The sequence below is a fragment of the Silene latifolia genome, unplaced genomic scaffold (genome assembly GCF_048544455.1).
Source record: "Silene latifolia isolate original U9 population unplaced genomic scaffold, ASM4854445v1 scaffold_112, whole genome shotgun sequence".
Classification (NCBI taxonomy): Eukaryota; Viridiplantae; Streptophyta; class Magnoliopsida; order Caryophyllales; family Caryophyllaceae; genus Silene; species Silene latifolia.
The window spans coordinates 1,104,696-1,125,173 of record NW_027413126.1 but is presented as its reverse complement, the minus strand read 5'-3'; the positions used below and the strand labels follow the sequence as shown (position 1 = coordinate 1,125,173).

Genomic DNA, 20,478 nt, shown 5'->3' with positions numbered 1-20,478 from the left:
GCAAACATATAAAACAAATGCAAAGCATAAAGATAAAATCCTAGTATGGCCTTCCTAAAAAGGTAAATCAAATAAACTATTTACAAATTCGAAATCCAACTCATTTGGTCCATTGAACTTCATATGGCACGCTCTTCAAGGTAACACCGTCTTTGTCGAACCACCTTCTCAAATTGCACCATCTTCAAGGAACTCCGGAATAAATAAATTACATAGCTTTTCTACTTTATACAATATAAAATAAAAACAAAACTATATAAAATAAAAATGATACGAGATCACAATAATTACAACCGAATTGATATCCCCATTCATTTCAGGAAATACCAATTAAAAAAAACTAAGGCCATACTAAGTACAAATTACATAATTCAAAAATTATACTCCCTCCGTACCACACCAAAGGTAACGTAGGGAAAAATGGAGTATTTAAGAAAAAGTGGAAAAAGTAAGGGTAAAGAGGGAAAAAAATAGATGGGGTATGTAATTGTGGGTTGGTAGGTGGGGTATGTAATGGCATTTTGTGTAAATATCAAATGGATATAAGGATAACTTGGTAATGTTGTGGGCCAAATAAGGAATGTTACCTTTGGTGTGGTACGTCCGTTTATAATAAGTGTTACCTTTGGTCTGGTACGGAGGGAGCATAAAATAAAAATATGACAATCATACTAAAATGCAGCATTAATATATGTATGAAACATGCCATGTGAAATGCCAAATCGCCCTGTTTAAGCTAATATCGTATATTGTTCCGGTTTTATGGATTAGTGTGACCATTATACTTTTAAAGTCACGCAATATTACATAAATCAAATCTATGTTCAGGTTAATTACCCTAACCTTCTTAGGACTCAAAATTTAGTGTTCACTAAACATTTGACAATAACTCAACTTGATATTACACAATTGCTCTTTAATCACTATTATTCAAAATAATTCCCAATTAGTCATAAAAATTCGAAAAAATCAAAATCAAAATTTTTTATATTTTGGAAAATTCCCAACATCCCATAATTTCAATAAAAATTTGCCTTTTAATTTATCTTGACTTATTTCACAAATAAATTGCATAAAACATAATTTTAACCCATTAATTCAAAATTAATTATAAAATATGCAAAAAAAATCAAAATTAAAATTTTGAAAATTCTTAACAAGTTTCTAGAACCTGGAAATGGCAAAATTTTAAGCTCAAAATTTGAATCTTTTAATTATGACTATTAAAGTTGCTTTTTATCAATTTATATCCCATAAAAATTAATAAGTATTCAAATTAAACAAAATTTGACATGCAACTTTAGATCTATGTTCATATCACATATACAACATAGGGAAAAGTTTTCAAGCCACAAAATTTAATTTAGCTATTTTTGGCTAACATAGTCACTATTTATTCGATTTTTACATCTAAAACTCATAAATCATGAAAAAATAAATCATTTGATCTAACAATTTACATACAGTGTGTAAATATTTCATGTGACATTATACTATATTTTCAGGGGCATGAACAAAGTCTAACCATTTTTAACATAAATACCTCCATTTAATCGACTTTTAACTTGTAAAAATCAAAAATCATGCTATATAAAACCATTTTATATGAAAATTTACATACAACTTGTAAAATATGCATGTGAGGGCGTGTAAAAAATTAAAGGTCAGATTCATAGTCTAACTATTTTTAGCATTTTTAATGTCATTTTATTCAATAAAATGTAATAAAATACTTATAAATAAATTAGAGAGCAATAAAAATACCATAACTCATCAAAATGACCTAAAATCAATTTAGGACCATAATGTATATCATGCAAACTTTTCGTGGCATTTATCTTCTTAAATCCTAAATAACAAGTTTTATTTGTTAAAAAAATTAATTCGGAAAAACAAACCCGATTTTGCATGCAACAACCGTATAGCTCTGATACCACTTGTTGGATTCATTAATCTCAAAAGATTACATATTGATGCGTATAGAGGGGGGGGGGGTGAAAATTCCAATAAATTTCAGCGGGATTCCACAATAAAAATCCGTTCGTTCAAGACCCGAAATAAATAAAAACGGATAAATAAACTACGGGTTGATAATTAAGGACAAGAACGCAAAACGAGGAAAACGGGGCTGGAAACCCACGGTGGGTGCCGTGTGGAAATGCAATGACGGAAATTCAAAGACGGTTTATTTTTCCTTGCTTTGTAATTTACGATGTCAACTCAATTTTCTTCAAAATTTAAATTACTAGATTTTGCTAGGAACTAGGTAGATTATATTTATTATGGGTCAAAATTGTTTTTCCCCATCCCTTCCTTAGGTCGGTTTTAAGGCCTATAAAAGGCTGATTTGTACTTCATTTTTAATCATCTTGAAGAATTTAAACATTCTTTTGAGAAATTTTCTCTCAACCGTCAAAGCATTAGTGTGGTTGTACACGAGTGTAGAGACAAAAATTGAGATCGACGCGTTTCGATTCTCGACTTAAACCGCGGACGCGCTCCAACGTTTAAGGGGAACTTCCTTGTCGCGTTACGAGGATTCCAACCATTGTTATCGTTATAGGTCTAACGGTAGCAAATATCTCCAAAGTTCACACAAAAACAAAAACAAAAACCAAAAAACAAAAAAAAAACAAATCACTGTTCACGAGGTACTGTTCACGGTACTGTTCATCACAAAAAAAAAAAAAACAAAAAAAAAAAATATTCGTCCGTCCAATTTTCCCGAAAATGTCATTCATCCACGAACAATTGCAAAACTCGAACCAAGACGCTTCCGCACCCCTACCCCATACGTTGCAAATGGTATCAGAGCTTCAGCTCTTGATTTCCTTAAACCAAGACGATCCTAAGAGGAAGGAAAAGGTGTTTGATCCATACCACCTGTTTTTGATGTGTACGAAGATGATGTTATATCGCTCTTTCACGATAGTTTTACAAACGAGGATAAACCTGCTTTCAATTTCGATTTGCCTCCTATATTCGATGAAACTATCAATTGCAAGGATGCAACATCGGAAACAAAATAGACAGCCCAGGAGAATCGTGGAGTTGATTTTGAACCTGTGTGTTTATTTGGTTCGGTATGCTATTGTGTACATTTGAAGGCCATGGTGAATGACACCTTTAATTTTCACGGTTCTAATGATGCTCCAAGATCAATTCGTGGTTTAAGGCATTACGGGTGGAAGATGTTTCGGGGCTATAGAGCACGGTTGAACCCTTCACGCTGCAAGTTTCGGGACTATAGAGTTTGTGGGTGGAATCAGCAACAATCATCGAAGGTGTTCAACCCGAGCATTAGGTAGGAAAGGATGAACGCAAACCAGCATCTCCTCTCCACACTTGAAGGCACAAGAATCGGGACGATTCTTTTTGAAGAAGGAGAGTGTTGATGCGTATAGAGGGGGGGGGGTAAAAATTCTAATAAATTTCAGCGGGAATCCACAATAAAATCCGTTCGTTCAAGACCCGAAATAAATAAAAACGGATAAATAAGCTACGGGTTGATAATTAAGGACAAGAACGCAAAACGAGGAAAATGGGGCTGAAAACCCACGGTGGGTGCCGTGTGGAAATGCAATGACGGAAATTCAAAGACGATTTATTTTTCCTTGCTTTGTAATTTACGATGTCAACTCAATTTTCTTCAAATTTAAATTACTAGATTTTGCTAGGAACTAGGTAGATTATATTTATTATGGGTCAAAATTGTTTTTCCCTATCCCCTCCTTAGGTCGGTTTTAAGGCCTATAAAAGGCTGATTTGTACTTCATTTTTAATCATCTTGAAGAACTTAAAAATCGTTTTGAGAAATTTTCTCTGAACCGTCAAAGCATTAGTGTAGTTATACACGAGTGTATAGACAAAAATTGAGATCGACGCGTTTCGATTCTCGACTTAGACCGCGGACGCGCTCCAACGTTTAAGGGGAACTTCCTTGTCGCGTTACGAGGATTCCAACCATTGTTATCGTTACAGGTCTAACGGTAGCAAATATCTGCAAAGTTCACACAAAAACAAAAAAAAACAAAAACAAATCACTGTTCACGCGGTACTGTTCACTGTACTGTTCATCACAAAAAAAACCAAAAAAAAAATAAAAAAATTCGTTCGTCCAATTTTCCCGAAAATGTCGTTCATCCACGAACAATTGCAAAACCCGAACCAAGACGCTTCCGCACCCCTACCCCATACGTTGCACATATTGAATATGTGATAAATTAATTTAGTCATAAAATTAATTTTAGATCTTATGCATGCGAAACAAAATACAAGAGTGAAGAAAAATCGGTTCCTTACATATGTATTTTCGGCTATTAGGGCACTTGTAAGGTCTCCTACCTTACTTAGTTTCCGAGCTTTCCAAATGGATGAACAAGATTCAACTATAGAATCTCTCCTCAAGGATTGTACCAAGGAAATCCTTCTTAATACAAATATTAATTTGATTATTAGAATTAATATTTGTTCCCTTAAAAATTACTAATATTATGTATATACTACTTCTAGTATTGATCAAATAATATTAGAGATTTAGTGTGAGTATGATGCAGGAGCATACTCGGAACAAGCAAATGAAATCCTTATTAGTCAAAATATGACTCAACTAGTAAAAGGGTTTGAGCTTGGATCGAATAATGTGTTAATGCTGAAATGGGAAGGCGTTGGAGCTGCACATCACGGCTCCTAGGACGGCTAGATACACGATTTCCTAAATCGTGTAGGAATAATAAATTAGTTTTATTTACTGTTTCCAATTAAAGTTAGGAAAGCTAGAGTTTCCTAATCCTAGTTTAGTTAGAATACCCTAAAATCTGATTGTATTCTTATTATTAGTATTTTAATAACTTTCCTAGTTAGTTTAGGAATGGGGAAGATAGCTTGGTTTGCAAGCTGAGGAATTAGAACTCGGGTCAAATTGTGACCTCGATTAGGAGTATAAGTAGGACCGTGTGTAATCAGAAACACACACATTGATTTTCCAGAAATAAGATTGTTTACAATTGTGAGCATTGTTCGATTAGGTTTGCGAGCTTAATCTTTAGGTCATCCTTGCGAGGTTGATTGCGTGAATCTGCGTTTGATACCTTGCAAGGTTAGGACTAGGAATTCACCATACTATCCGGTTACTTCAATATTCACGAAATAAACAGTCCAAACAATTCAATTTCCGCTGCAATTTTACTAATTACATCAACATACACATCCACGAATTTAGCAAACTCAAACGAACGGTTCCACGATCTGTTCAATCTCGTTTGTCCATATAGTTTTACATCAAATTGGTTACCAGAGCAAGGTTCAGATTTATTCCTTAATAGATCTATCTTGGGACGTTGCTAATCATGGTCAAAGACGGTGATGAGGGTCCGAAAACATGGGAAGAGGGTCATAACGAGCTGAAGTTAGAGATGGCTCAGATGGCTTATGTGTTAAAGAATATAGCAAACATGTTGAAGATTAAGGAGAAGAAAAAGAATTCGGACAGTCCATCCGAATCTGAAGAGGACGAAACGAAAAGGGAAAGTCGAGAAATAAGAACGATGATGATCGGGGTTTAAAACTCGATATTCCAGACTTTGATGGCGAGATGGATCCGGAAAAATTTCTGGATTGGGTAAGACAAGCTGAGAGGGTTTTCGAGTATAAAGGTTATGATGACAAGAAGCAATTTAAAGTTGCAATCTTGAAGCTTACAAAGTATGCATCTTTATGGTACGAGAATCTGAAAAAACAGTGGAAAAAGGAAGGCAAAGACAAGATCGAATCTTGGATCAAATTAAAGAAGCACCTGATGAGACGATTCCTGCCTAGAGACTACAAGCAAGAAAATTATCTAAAGCTTCAATCTTTAACGCAAGAAAGTATGTCGGTGACTGAATACATCAAAGAATTCGAGAAGATGTCAATCGTGTGCGATCTAGAGGAGAAGGAAGAGCTAAGAGTGGCGAGATTCATCAAGGGCCTAACACTCGCAATTGCAACGAAGGTAGAAATCCAGAACTATGACGGGTTTAGCGACGTTTGCAGATTGGCATTAAAATTTGAAAAACATGATAAGGCACGAAAACCTTATGCTTACTCCAAGGGACAAAGTTCGGGAACAAGCTCTTATTCCAGACAAGCTCCTAGCAAGCCTAAAGAAACCCCGAAAGAAGAACCTAAAGACAAAGGAAAGGGTGTTGTCGAGCCAAAAGGAAATTCTTTGAGGCGTTGTTTCAGGTGTCAAGGCTATGGTCATATAGCAAATGAGTGCCCTCAGAAGCGAGCCCTAACAGCTCAAGAGTTGTATGATATGATCCCTGTGTTTGTCACGTCATAGGAAGAAACGGTTCAAGAGAACGTTGAAGCTGATGGTGAGGGAATAGTCTATGATTTGGATCCGTTGAGTGAAGAGGAATGTTTAGTGCTGCGTAATTTGCATATGGAGACGGGTTGAGCTGAAAATGAATAATGAGAACAGATCTTCCACACTCAGTGCAAGGTAACCGTAAAATTTGAAATCTTATTATTGATAGTGGGTCATGTGCTAATGTAGTAGCAAGGGACCTTGTTGATGAACTGAAATTGCAAACTAGAGATCGAGTTAAACCATATAAATTACATTGGCTGAATGGGGAGAATGAGATTCAAGTAAAGAAGCGGGCCTTAATTTCGTTAAGTTTAGGACCATATACTGATGAGGTGTGGTGCGACGTAATTCCTATGAATGCATGCCACATTCTGTTGGGTAGACCTTGGCAATTCGATAGAAGAGTTGAACAGACGGGAGATCCAATGTATATAGTGTGATGAAGGGTAATGTGAAATATAATCTGAAACCTATGTCACCTAATAAGATTAAAGAGTATAAAATAAAGAAGGGGAGTATGTTTATGGAGGCTCGGGAGGTTGAGGAGGCTTTAGCTCGTGGAGAACGAACCTATGTACTGATGGTTCGTGAGTTGGGGTCCGTTGGTGTGAGTGATAACCATGGAGTACAGGAGCTGTTAGAAGAATTTCGGGATGTGTTTCCGGATGAGTTACAAAATGGGTTACCTCCTTTACGTGGTATTGAACACCAAATAGATCTGATTCCAGGGGCGGCATTGCCTAATAAGCCGGCCTATCATTGTAATCCAGAGGAAGCAAAGGAGTTACAGAGATAAGTCCAAGAATTGATAGATAGGGGATATGTTCAAGAGAGCTTAAGTCCGTGTGCGGTGCCTGCGCTATTAGTGCCAAAAAAAGGAAGGGACTTGGTGAATGTGCATTGATAGTAGAGTGGTAAACAACATTACAATAAAATATCGCTTTCTTATGCCAAGACTTGATGATATGCTTGACGAACTTTCTGGTTCGAGTGTCTTTTCTAAACTGGATTTGAGGAGTGGTTACCATCAAATGAGGATTCGAGAAGGGGATGAGTGGAAGACCGCGTTTAAAATGAAGCAGGGGTTATATGAATGGCTTGTGATGCCATTTGGTCTTTGCAACGCTCCTAGTTCGTTTATGAGGCTGATGAATGAAGTGTTAAGGCCTTTCCTTAACAAATTTGTGGTGGTCTATCTTGACGGCATCCTAATTTATAGCAAAGATGAAGAGTCGCACAAACGACATTTGCGAGCTGTGTTTGAGGTTTTGCGAAATCAGAAGCTCTATGGTAAACTAGAAAAATGTACGTTTATGGTATCAAGTGTTGTTTTTCTTGGTTATATTGTGGGTAAAGACGGAGTAAGTAAGGACCCATCCAAGGTCGATGCTATTCAAGCCTGGCCGGTTCCTAAATCAACTACAGAAGTGTGAAGCTTTCATGGTTTAGCATCATTTTATAGACGATTCATCCAGGGTTTTAGCTCGATTATGGCTCCAATTACAGAGCTAACCAAGAAAGGAGAGGTCGTGTGGACTAGCAGTGCTCAAAAGGCGTTTGAAGACGTGAAGCACAAGCTGTGTTCTAGGCCTGTTTTAGCATTACCCGATTTTAATAAATTGTTCGAAGTCGAGTGTGATACGAGTGGTGTTGGAATTGGTGTCGTGTTAGTACAAGAGAAGAGACCTATTGCGTACTTCAGTGAGAAATTAAACGGTGCAAGGCTGAACTATTCAACTTACGACAAAGAGTTCTATGCAATCGTGAGAGCATTGAACCATTGGAATCATTATCTGCGTCCGAAGCCGTTTATATTACATTCTGATCACGAGCCTCTTAAACACATTCATGGACAGCAAAAGTTAAATCCAAGACATGCTAAATGGGTAGAGTTCTTACAATCATTCACGTTTTCTTCAAAATACAAGACGGGAAATTCTAACGTTGTGGCTGATGCTTTGTCACGAAGACATTCGTTGCTGATTGAGTTGGATGCAAGAATTCTTGGTTTCGAACATATCAAGGAACTGTACAAATCTGATCTAGAATTCTCGAAGGAAATTATTCATCCAACAGGTTTGTATACTGTTCAAGATGGCTATCTTTTCAAAGGTAATCGGTTATGCATTCCAAATGGGTCGATTAGGGAGCTATTGGTACGTGAAGCTCATGGCGGGGCTATTGCTGGACACTTTGGAGTTAATAAGACGAGTGACATCCTAAGTGAGCACTTCTACTGGCCGAGAATGAATAAGGACGTGCAGGAAATCGTGGCTAAATGCGTGGTATGTCAAAGGGCTAAAAGCACGTTCAACAAAGGCTTGTATACACCTCTGCCCGTACCTGTGCAGCCTTCGAATTAGGTAAGCATGGATTTTATCCTTGGTTTACCAAGAACTCAGCGGGGTAAGGACTCAATTATGATGGTAGTTGATCGATTCTCGAAAATGACGCATTTTATTCCGTGTCACAAGACTGATGATGCAACTAAAGTGGCTGATTTGTACTACAGAGAGATCGTTCGATTACATGGAATACCTCTTACTATTGTTTCAGATCGAGATGTGAAGTTTCTTAGTTACTTATGGAAAACGTTATGGCGTTTGATGGGAACTAAGCTTCTTTTCAGTACATCACACCATCCACAAACAGATGGTCAGACCGAGGTAACCAACCGTACTCTGGGGAGTCTATTGAGGGGATTGGTTAGTAAAAGCACGAAGGATTGGGATATCAAATTAGCTCATGCTGAATTCGCTTATAATCGTACACCATCGATGACTAAAGGACGAGCTCCATTCGAGATTGTCTATGGCGTGAATCCATAGCAGCCCATCGATTTAGTGCCCATTCCAAAGAAAGATGTGTTGAGTTTTGAAGCCAAAGAGAGGCAAGAAGCATTTCTCCGAGTTTGTGAGCAAGTTCGAGCTCAAATTGAGAAGGCAAATGCTAAATACAAGGAGAAGGCTAATAAACATCGTAAGCAGCCTGTTTTCAAAGAGGGTGATCTTGTGTGGTTACATTTAAGGAAGGAACGATTTCCGTCCAAAAGGAAGAACAAGTTGATGGCACGAGCCGATGGTCCATTCAAGATCCTCGAATGTTATGGCTCTAACGCATACAAGCTGGAATTGCCGAGTGAATATGGTGCGGTGAGCGCGACATTCAATGTAGGCGACCTGTCACCGTATTTAGAAGACGAGGATTTGAGGGCAAATCTAAAAAAGAAGGAGAGAATGATGCAGGAGCATACTCGGAACAAGCAAATGAAATCCTTATTAGTCGAAATGTGACTCAACTAGTAAAAGGGTTTGAGCTTGGATCGAATAATGTGTTAATGCTGAAATGGGAAGGCGTTGGAGCTGCACATCACGGCTCCTAGGACGGCTAGATACACGATTTCCTAAATCGTGTAGGAATAATAAATTTGTTTTATTTACTGTTTCCAATTAAAGTTAGGAAAGCTAGAGTTTCCTAATCCTAGTTTAGTTAGAATACCCTAAAATATGATTGTATTCTAATTATTAGTATTTTAATAACTTTCCTAGTTAGTTTAGGAAAGGGGACGATAGCTTGGTTTGCAAGTTGAGGAATTAGGACTCGGGTCAAATTGTGAACTCGATTAGGAGTATAAGTAGGACCATGTGTAATCAGAAACACACACATTGATTTTCCAGAAATAAGATTGTTTACAATTGTGAGCATTGTTCGATTAGGTTTGCGAGCTTAATCTTTAGGTCATCCTTGCGAGGTTGATTGCGTGAATCTGCGTTTGATACCTTGCGAGGTTAGGACTAGGAATTCACCATACTATCTGGTTACTTCAATATTCACGAAATAAACAGTTCAAAGAATTCAATTTCCGCTGTAATTTTACTAATTACATCAACATACACATCCACGAATTTAGCAAACTCAAACGAACGGTTCCACGATCTGTTCAATCTCGTTTGTCCATATAGTTTTACATCAGAGTATGTAAGATTTTTGTTCAACAACAAAATTAGAGAGATAAGTCAATATTCAGGTGTATGAATTAGTGTGTAATAAGAAGAGAAAACTTTTCTCTTTCTCTAGGGTGGCCGGATGGTGCACAAGGGAAGAGTGCCCAATAACTTTTCTAGTTGCTCTTCACAAGAGACTAGGCATGAAGGTCTATATGTTGTAGGTAATGATTATTATAATTACTCACAAAATCATTTGTTCAATTTTAAGGAATTAATTAACTTGTATCATCGTACAATTAATTAATTAGTCAATTAAGAATGTTTCCCTAGAGGTATGACCTTAAGGGATCAACTGATCACCACCGTCACACGACAGTAATGTCAAACTCTAGTCAGCCAATCATTACCGATTAATGTGGATCAGTTGACAATAAAATGTTACATTCCCTTATGTAATCTTAATATGAGATTTAAACATGTGATCGCATTATTGTCGAGGACACATACTCCAATACTTTAACCATTGCTTTGCAGTACCAATCAAAGAAAAAAGAAATAATACTAATCGGATTTGGTCTTGAGTGACTCCGGTTTGAGAAATCGCATCACAATAGTCACAAAAAGTCTCCATATGTGAATGAGGATCTTCACTAGGCATCCCCCCAAATTGACTTCTCTCAACTAGTTGTATGAATGCGGATTTGGCAATGAAATTACCGGTTAAATGTGGTGGTGTAGGGGTACCATTTGGTAGGTTCTCCTCGGTTGGTACGGAATGTGATGAAAACGTACGCATTGTGGGGTGATTTTGTGGTGGATTTTGTATTGGGTTGTCCTCTCCTTCTCTTGCAAAAGGGTTGGTAAACTCAATGTTATTTGGTTTAATGTCCACAATCTCTCCAATACCTCTTAAAGTACCTCTAGCAACTCTTCTATTATTGGTTAAGGTTCTTTCAATTTCAAGATCAATAGGTAATGGATTACCTTGTGATCTCCTAGTCATGCAAAATATCAAACAACTCAAAAACAATTAGAACAACCATGAGGAGATTCACTTCCCCAAGGTAAAGAAAGACACAACTAAAAACAATTAATGAAAATAAAATCAAGTTAACACCGTCCCCGGCAACGGTGTCATTTTTGGTCCGGTTTAAACTCGTCGTCAAAAGTTACCAACCAAAACAATATTTATAACTTTACAAACTACTCTTAGCAAAGAGGCAAGTAAAGGTCAGATCCCAAGGGACGGGTATTGATGTAGGATTTTCAATTGCAAGTGGTCAACTCTGAGGGTGTCACAATTTGGGTTGAGATAGGAGATCAACTAAACTAATCAACAAGATAAAAGTAAAGTAATGAAAACAATCAAGATAATAAAGGGGTGTAAACAATTTAGTAAAGGCACTAGGGTGTCATGGGTTCATAGGAGATTCATGGCCATTATCATACAAACATGTTCTCTATTATATAGCAAGCACTTATTGTTGTGATGGGATCGAGTTGGTGTATAAGCTTACAATCCCTAGGAAGGTTTGGGTCTCGGAGCCGAATCAATTAGATTGTAGAACACCTACAAGTCGACTTAATCCTTAATATTCAACTATATGCATGGTCTAACGAGGCTCGAGTTGGTGTATAAGCTTATAAGCCTCATTGAAAAGATAGGTGGTGGGTAAAAAATGCAAGGATTCATAGGCTCGCATTTCATCGAACATAACATGTGCATAAGTTGAAATCATAACAAGCAAGCAATTTAATTATGAAAACATATTAGATTAAGCATGAATCATTCCCCATGTTGATTTTCCCTAATTCCCCATTAACCCTAACTAAGGAAACTACTCACTCATGATCAAGTTTAACATGTTAATAAGGTTGTCAATCATACTAACAAGGCAAAACATGATGAATAAATGAAAGTGATTAACAATAATTAATCAAGGTTAAGAGAGAATTATACCTATGAAGATGATTCCAAATAATAAAGCAAAGAATAATAGAAGTACTTGATGATTGATGGAAGGTTGTCAATCCTCCAAATAAACCCAAATAATCTTCTAATTACCCAAAATAAAGGAAGAACAATAGAGAAATTAAGGAAAGATTAAGATGTGATTAATATTGAGAATTGTATTACAACTAAATTAAGACTAATTTTGAGAGAATTACAAAGTGATTAAGGATGGATTAAAATTGCTTAAGAGAGCATTATAATTGATGCTAATCTAGGTAGTACAAAGGGGTATTTATACTAAAGATTAGGTACAAGGATTAGGGTTACTAAGGGCTTATATGACTATTAAGACCCTAAGAAAAGTTGAGAAAATGCTCCTCCCGAAGGAAATGAGCAGATTCCCGTGCTAGTATTGCCACGATCCGCCCGTCCTGTGCTATGGCACGGGCTCTCTGACTTAGGATCCGCTCGGATCTAGGGAGGGATTCTCGGCTCCAGCTAATGCATCCCGCTCGTCTTGCGCACAAGACGCCCGGATCTTGGTGTTGTGAGACGCCCGGATCGTGCCTGATCCGCTTGGATTCCTGGGCAGAAATCTTCTCTTCTTTTTCCTCCTTAACAATCGCAAGGATCATTTCGGGGATGCAAGGATCCTTTCATCATTGCCCATTTTACTTTATTATCTACTTAGACCTCTAGTATTGTCTTCTCTTTGATGCTTGGTCATTAGATGCGATCAATTTAGCTCCATTCCGCCTCATAAATGCAAGGTTAGCACTCCTTTCCTACCAAGGAGACAAAATCTCAAAGAATATGCAAAATGGGAAGCTAAAGATAGTAAATGACCCAATTATATGCTATAAAGCATAGGAACGAGGTTAATTCGGGGACGAAATGTGCTCAAATATGAGTCACATCAATGTCATGATGCAACTAACATATATACAACTCTAATTCATATGCTTCTATCAACTAAAATGCCATATAATCTAGATGCAACTCCTAACAACACATAGATACACAAACCGCAACGACAAAATACACCACATCCTCCTTGATATGTAAGCCCATTCTCCTCAAATGAATAATGAAAAGAAATGGAAGGGAAATAGGGATTAGAGCGATCATACCAAGCGGTGTTCACATTCCCTTGCTAATGCCTCAAAAGAAGTGTCGTATCTATGTGATAAGAGAACAAAAAATACAAGTATATACAATTCTACACTACTAAATTAAATAACATGTTTTTGGTTTTTGAAATTTTTCAAATTTTTATGGATTTTGTTTTTATGAAATTAAAGAACATATTTTTGGAATTTTTCGAATTTTTTTCTATTTTTATGTATTTTAGAATATAAATTCTCATCCCCCACTTTATTTTGGACATTGTCCTCAATGTACATGTAGTAGTAGGAATAAAAAGAAAATACATGTTTTTTGGATTTTTAATGTTTTATGGAAATGAGTACAAATGAAATGATATGATATGAATGCATGCATGCTCTAACTAAATGCAATTCTAAATGTCATATATAACAAATGAATGCAATCTAAACTATGCTAGATGATGCATGTTCTCTATTAAGTTGGAAGCTAATTTAAATTAGCTTAGGTCACCTATGATCAAACCTCCCCAAACAGATTTAAGCACTATTTCTAGTGTAGAAAGGAATAGTTTTGGTCATTAGTAAGTCTGCCTGAATGCAAGTTTAACTACATGAACTAACTACATGAAACATGTGAGATATATTACAATGCAAGCTATACTAATATGCAAGGGTGATATGAAATATTTTACAAATGCAAGTCTATTCTAATATGCAATGCAACTATACATGAGAGATAAGGAAATAAGAGGTATCATACAAAGGAGGTGTCATAGCCAAGTGTCTCTAGCCATTGTATCCTTCATCATCATCATCATTGGGCCCTCTATACCCACTATGCCCTCCCTGCTCTCCGTAACCTCCTCCTTTGTATCCCCCACTTTGGCCGCCAAATTCCCCTCCTTGGTTGCCATAAATAGGGAACAAGAGATGTGGTTGAGCCCATGATGGAAGAGGGCCTCTAGGATTGACGTACCCTTGTTGAGCCATGTTGTAGTAAGAGGTGTATTGGGCCAAGGAATTGTCCACCTGTCCATCGTGCACTCCAAGATCAACACGTTTCATGAGTGTCATCAATTCACCCATGGATGGGGCATTTGGATCTTGAGGAGTGAATGATACATGTGTAGTGGGGTAGGGTGGTATGGGCACATAATATGGTTGTTGGTGTGGCGCAACACCCCATTCCGGCATTTGAGGAGGTTGGTGGTGTACTTCTTCTCGCGGCGGTGGGTGATCATAAATATCAATGGGTAGAAGGTAGCTTGGCCTTTGTGAGTATCGGCTCAAGCGGGGCTCGGTGGGTGGTATATTCCACCCTATGAGTACAAGTGATGAGCATCCCCTAGTGTGCCATTCTACGCTCCTGGCCGCATTATAACTACACCACCGGTGGTGGTAAAAAAAGGCATGCTCATCAATTAAAGTGTTTCCTTTAAGCTTAGCATACCTTCCATAAAAGTTGCACCCGGGGAAAGTTCATTGGCCAAAATTGTTATTAACCCTCCCATCACAAAGGTTTTGATTTGAGAAATTCCCTTTGATAAATCATTAAATCTTGTAAGCATCTCAAGGGGTGTGTTGAAGTTGAAGGGCCTTGTCCCTTGAACATTCAAGTAAGACTCAAGAAAACTCAAGTCGAAAAGGGTGCATTTGTCTTGTTCTACCCTTCCAAGAATAGTCCTGCCTCGACGGTCTTCTTACTTTTGCTCCTTAGAAACATTCTTGCTTAACGTGGTTGGTAGGGACTTTGATAAAAAACCTAGGATTGATGATTTTGTGATGGGGTTTTTGTGTGGGGATTGTGGAGAAGATGATGAGAGGTGGTTGTAATGATGTTAAGATAAGGGAATAGGGATGGGGGGGATTTATCAAAGAAACATGCTGGAACGAGCGGGCTAGGGGTCGAGTTCGGGCGTGTTGCAGTTCAGCCCTCTGTCTTTCTTCATGTGATTTGGGCGTCCTAGTGTCGGCTTGAGCGTGCCTCTTTATGGGATGGGCGTCCTCAGAGAGAGACGAGCATTTTTTGTGTCAAGACTTTCACCTTTGTTTCCCCCAGCTGCGGATCGAGCGCCCTCTGAAGGGGACGGGCGTCCTGCCTCTATTCTTGGCGAAATTAAGGCTTTAAGTTAAGCCTTTCCCTTACATCCTTTGTGATCCTTCTTATCATCGTGTCCTTTCCTGAAAAATGGCTTAAAGAGTAGATAAGAACTCTCCCTCACAACTCTCATGTAAGGACTAAAGAATACATGTAACTAATCTAAGATGTAACTATCAAACTAAGCTGAATGACAAATTCCATTATCCATGGTGCTCAATGCTCGCAATTGTTGATCAAAAGCTTGTGAATGGTCCTCAAGTAAGAATGAGTAAGTTTGGAACCATTTCAAAATAGAGTAGGGCCAATCCATGAAGGGCCTTTCTTTGAACTCCTTCCCCTTCTCCTTTGCTTTGTCATGATGGCCTTTCTGGCTCTTGCAACTAGCAAACTTGAGATTCTTGGCATAGGGGGTTCTCCGGTTGCTCCTATTTCTTCCAAAGTTGATGACGAAAATACTTGGATTAATCAACCTTTCAAGGATGGAAGGTGCACTTTCATGGCATTGATGATGGGGTGTCTTGGGAGTTGGGATTGTGGGTGCCAAGTTTTCACATGTGGTTTACCTCTTATATTTGTCTTTGAGCTTCTCCACCAAGTGATTCTTGTATGACGATTTGACTTTCATGAGAAGGTCCATAATGTCATCTCCCACTATTATGGGCTCCATAGTGGGTGTGAGAAGGTCCTCATGTTCAATAAGAAAGAGGCATTCTTCCTCTGTATTGAAGTAATCTTCAAACTTCTCAAGGATGTGTTCCTCAAGCAAGTTAATCCCATAACTCCATTCGTCATTTGAGTCCATATTTCCCTCATCATCTTCTTCCATAGATTTGTCATTATTGCTTTCTTCATATGAATCATAAATAGGGGCTTCACTTCTCCTCAATAACTCTTCCTCCACCATCTCAATGTTCACATCAATTTTTGGGATTAATTTTGGGTGCAACTTATTGGGGTGTCTTCTATACTTGGAGTCTTAGGAGGATCATCCATCACATTAAGCTCAAGAACAAGTGAAGGAAGGTGACCTTACTTGTGCCCTATATTCGAACCATATAGCAATGTAAGGGACATTGTTTTTCCTTATAAATCTTTCATTTTGTTATGCATGCACTAGATCTAAAGAACAAATAATTAACAAGTTAATTAGTTCACTATTAGAGGAGTCTAATAATAGGTATATGAACCTAACAAGTGGTATCAGAGCATAAGGATGTTGCATGCATAATCGGTTATTGTTTTTCCGAGTTAAAAGGTTAACATATAAAACTAAAAATTTGTGATTTATAAGTATAAGCCACGAAATCACCATGCATGTTATATATTCTGGCCCTAAAATATTTTTAGGTCATTTTTATGATTTATGAAAATTTATTGCTCATTTTAATGATTTTTAGTGATTTTATTACATTTTTATGATTAAAATGAACTTTTATTCACTAAAATAAGTTAACCTTCACTACTGGCCGTGGTATTTTAGTATGACCTCACATGAATATTTTATGTATTGCATATAAAATATCATATTAATGTGATTAATATTTCATGATTTATGAATTTTTAGTGTAAAAATGGCATAAATAGAGGTTGAAATGACTAAAATAGGTTAAACTTACTCTCTGGCCTTGGAAATTTTATATGACCTCACATGCATATTTTACAAGTTGTGTGTAAAAACTCGTATTAATTTGATTAATATTGCATGATTTATGATTTTTATGAGATAAAAATGGATTAAAAGAGGTAAAATGGTTAAAAATAGTTAAATTTCGAATTAAGCCATGATTTTTTTAATATGATGTCACATGCATAATTTACAGAGTGTATGTAAATTTAGAGATTAAAATATCTCTTTAAGCATGATTTATGGATTTTTAGAGTAAAAATGGCATAAATAGTGACTATTTTAGCATAAATAGTTAAAACGTATTGCATGGCTTAAGAAAATTATTTTAGGTTGCATAAATATCCCAGTTATCAGATTTAAGGTTGTAAAAATTATTGGATTAATTTTTGGAGACTTTAAACATTTTATGAGGATAAAACCGATAAACTGCAGCTATATTTTCTCAAAATTAATTTGAAAATTTTAACCATGATTTTTGACATTATGAGTGTCATGGAATTATTCCAGAATGTTAAATTTTAAAATTTTTATAATTTATTTTGGATTTATTTCATAAACATTATGATTTTAAGGTAAAAAATGAGCATAAAATTAAATCAAGTTGAATTATTGTCAAAAATTATGTGATGACTAATTTTTGAGTCCTAAAAGGTATTACGATAATTAACTTGAGCTTAGATGTGATTTAAGTGTTAATTAGTGATTTTAAAAGGTTATTATCACGCATTTCCATAAAACCGGGTTACATATACGACATAAGTTAAATAGGGTGATTTGGCATATCATTTGGCATGATAGGTACATATTATAATGCTGCATATTTCAATTGTTAAAAGTCTTTTATTTATATAATTTTGAATTATGTAATTTTATCTTAGTATGGCCTTAGTTTTAATCGATATTACCCGTAATGAAAGGGAATATTGATTCGGTTGTAATTTAATGTGATCTCGTATCACTTTTATTTTTATTAGTTTTTCCATTTTACAAATGTATAATAGGAATAGCTTTGTATTTTTATTATTATTTGTAATTATGGAGCATCTTCAAAGACGGTGCCATTCGGAAAGGTCATCCGACGAAGACGGTGTCTTGGGAGGCATGCCACTTGAAGATTCAAGGGACCAAAGGAGTTGGTTCTGAATATGTAATAGATTATTTGATTTTCTATTTTTTAGGAAGGCCATACTAGGAATTTTTATTTATTGCTTATTGAACATCTCCGTGAAGTGTTTAAAATACTATGAAAACAGAAATTATATGGCAAAATGGAGAAGTGCACGTTCATGGTGTCAAGCGTGGTGTTCCTAGGATATATTGTTGGTGAGAATGGTGTGAGCATGGATCCATCCAAGGTGGAGGTAATCAAGGCATGGCCGGTTCCTAAATCAACAACTGAGGTTCGTAGTTTCCATGGTTTGGCTTCATTTTATCGAAGGTTTATCCAAAATTTTAGTACAATCATGGCGCATATAACCGAGTTGACGAAGAAGGTAAATTTGTATGGACTCCTAGTGCAGAAAAGGCATTCGAAGAGGTAAAATCTAAACTAAGCTCCGCACCTGTTTTAACACTTCCTAATTTTGATAAATTATTCGAAGTTGAGTGTGATGCGAGTGGAGTTGGGATTGGAGCTGTTTTGGTGCAAGATAAACGGCCGGTAGCTTACTTTAGTGTAAAGTTGGGTGGTGCGCGATTGAATTACTCAACTTATGATAAGGATTTCTATGCAATTGTGAGAGCATTGGATCATTGGGGTCATTATTTGAGACCTAAACCATTTGTGTTACATTCGGATCATGAAGCATTGAAGCATATTCATGGACAACAGAAGTTAAATCAAAGACATGCCAAGTGGGTTGAGTTTCTTCATTCTTTTACTTTCTCATCAAAGTATAAGACGGGAGCTTCTAATGTTGTTGCTGATGCGTTGTCTCGAAGACATACTTTATTGATCGAGTTAGATGCGAGAATGCTTGGGTTTGAACATATCAAAGAACTGTACAAAACTGATCCAGATTTCGCTAAGGAGATTATTGAGCCAACGGGGTTATATACTGTTCAAGACGGTTATCTATTTAAGGGCAATCGATTTATGTATTCCCAACGGTTCAATTCGAGAGCTTTTGATTCGTGAAGCTCATGGTGGTGCAATAGCTGGACACTTTGGAGTAAACAAGACTAATGATATTTTGAGTGAGCATTTTTATTGGCCAAAGATGAGCAAAGATGTGCAAGAGATCGTGGCTAAGTGTGTGGTGTGTCAAAAGGCAAAGAGTACGTTCAATAAGGGACTTTATACGCCCCTGCCCGTACCTACACAACCGTGGAATGAGGTAAGTATGGACTTTATACTTGGTTTACCTAGAACTCAAAGAGGAAAGGATTCAATTATGGTGGTTGTGGATCGATTTTCAAAGATGGCGCATTTCATCCCATGTCATAAAACCGATGACGCTATAAATATTGCTGAACTTTATTACAAAGAGATTGTTCGATTATATGGTATTCCACTTACTATTGTGTCGGATCGAGATGTTAAGTTCTTAAGCTACTTTTGGAAGACATTATGGAGATTGGTTGGAACGAAGTTGTTATTTAGTACTTCTCATCATCCACAAACAGATGGACAAACCGAGGTGACTAATAGAACTTTGGGAAGCTTGTTACGAGGTTTGGTTAGCAATAGTACGAAAGATTGGGATGTTAAGTTAGCTCATGCTGAGTTTGCATACAACCGAACGCCGTCAATGACCACGGGAAGATCACCATTCGGAATTGTTTATGGGGTGAATCCGTATCTTCCTATTGATTTGGTACCTATACCAAAGAAGGATGTGTTGAGTTTCGAAGCAAAGGAAAGACAAGCTGCATTTCTTCGAGTTTGTGAACAAGTTAAAGCACAAATCGAGAAAGCCAATGCTAGATACAAGGAGAAAGCAAATAAACATCGAAAGCAACCTGTTTTCAAAGTTGGAGACTTAGTATGGTTAAACTTAAGGAAGGAACGTTTTCCATCCAAGAGGAAGAATAAATTGATGCCAAGAGCCGATGGACCATTCAAGATACTTGAAAGCTATGGGACTAATGCCTACAAGTTAGAATTGCCGAGTGAGTATGGAGGTGTAAGTGCGACATTCAATGTTGGAGATTTGTCACCGTACTTAGATGACGAAAATTTGAGGTCAAATTCTCAAAAAGAAGGGGAGAATGATGCAGGAGCGCTTGAAGAAAATGAAAATGAAGTCTTGATTAGTCGAAATGTAACTCACATTTCCGAAGGTTTCAAAATGGGCTCAAGTATCGTGAATATGATAGCATGGAGAGGCCAAGGTGACGGGTTGGAGTCCATCTAAGTCAACACTCCAACCTAGGAGGGTCAAGGTCG

General features: G+C 37.0%; 1 protein-coding gene across 1 annotated transcript; it reads left to right on the top strand.

Moving 5' to 3' along the window:
• The first annotated feature begins 5,348 nt into the window (after positions 1 to 5,348).
• On the top strand, positions 5,349 to 6,325 carry LOC141637448 (uncharacterized). The gene is made up of 2 exons (XM_074446926.1): positions 5,349 to 5,490; positions 5,580 to 6,325. Exons 1-2 carry the CDS (start codon positions 5,349 to 5,351, stop codon positions 6,323 to 6,325), a joined length of 888 nt encoding a protein of 295 aa, XP_074303027.1.
• The last annotated feature ends 14,153 nt before the right edge of the window (positions 6,326 to 20,478 follow it).

Bases quoted from the DNA above. Each gene is read 5' to 3' on its own strand.
- LOC141637448 (XM_074446926.1), top strand. From the start codon at position 5,349: ATGGTCAAAGACGGTGATGAGGGTCCGAAAACATGGGAAGAGGGTCAT. The intron at 5,491-5,579 runs GTCCATCCGAAT...TCGATATTCCAG, and splicing joins GAAGAAAAAGAATTCGGACA to ACTTTGATGGCGAGATGGAT.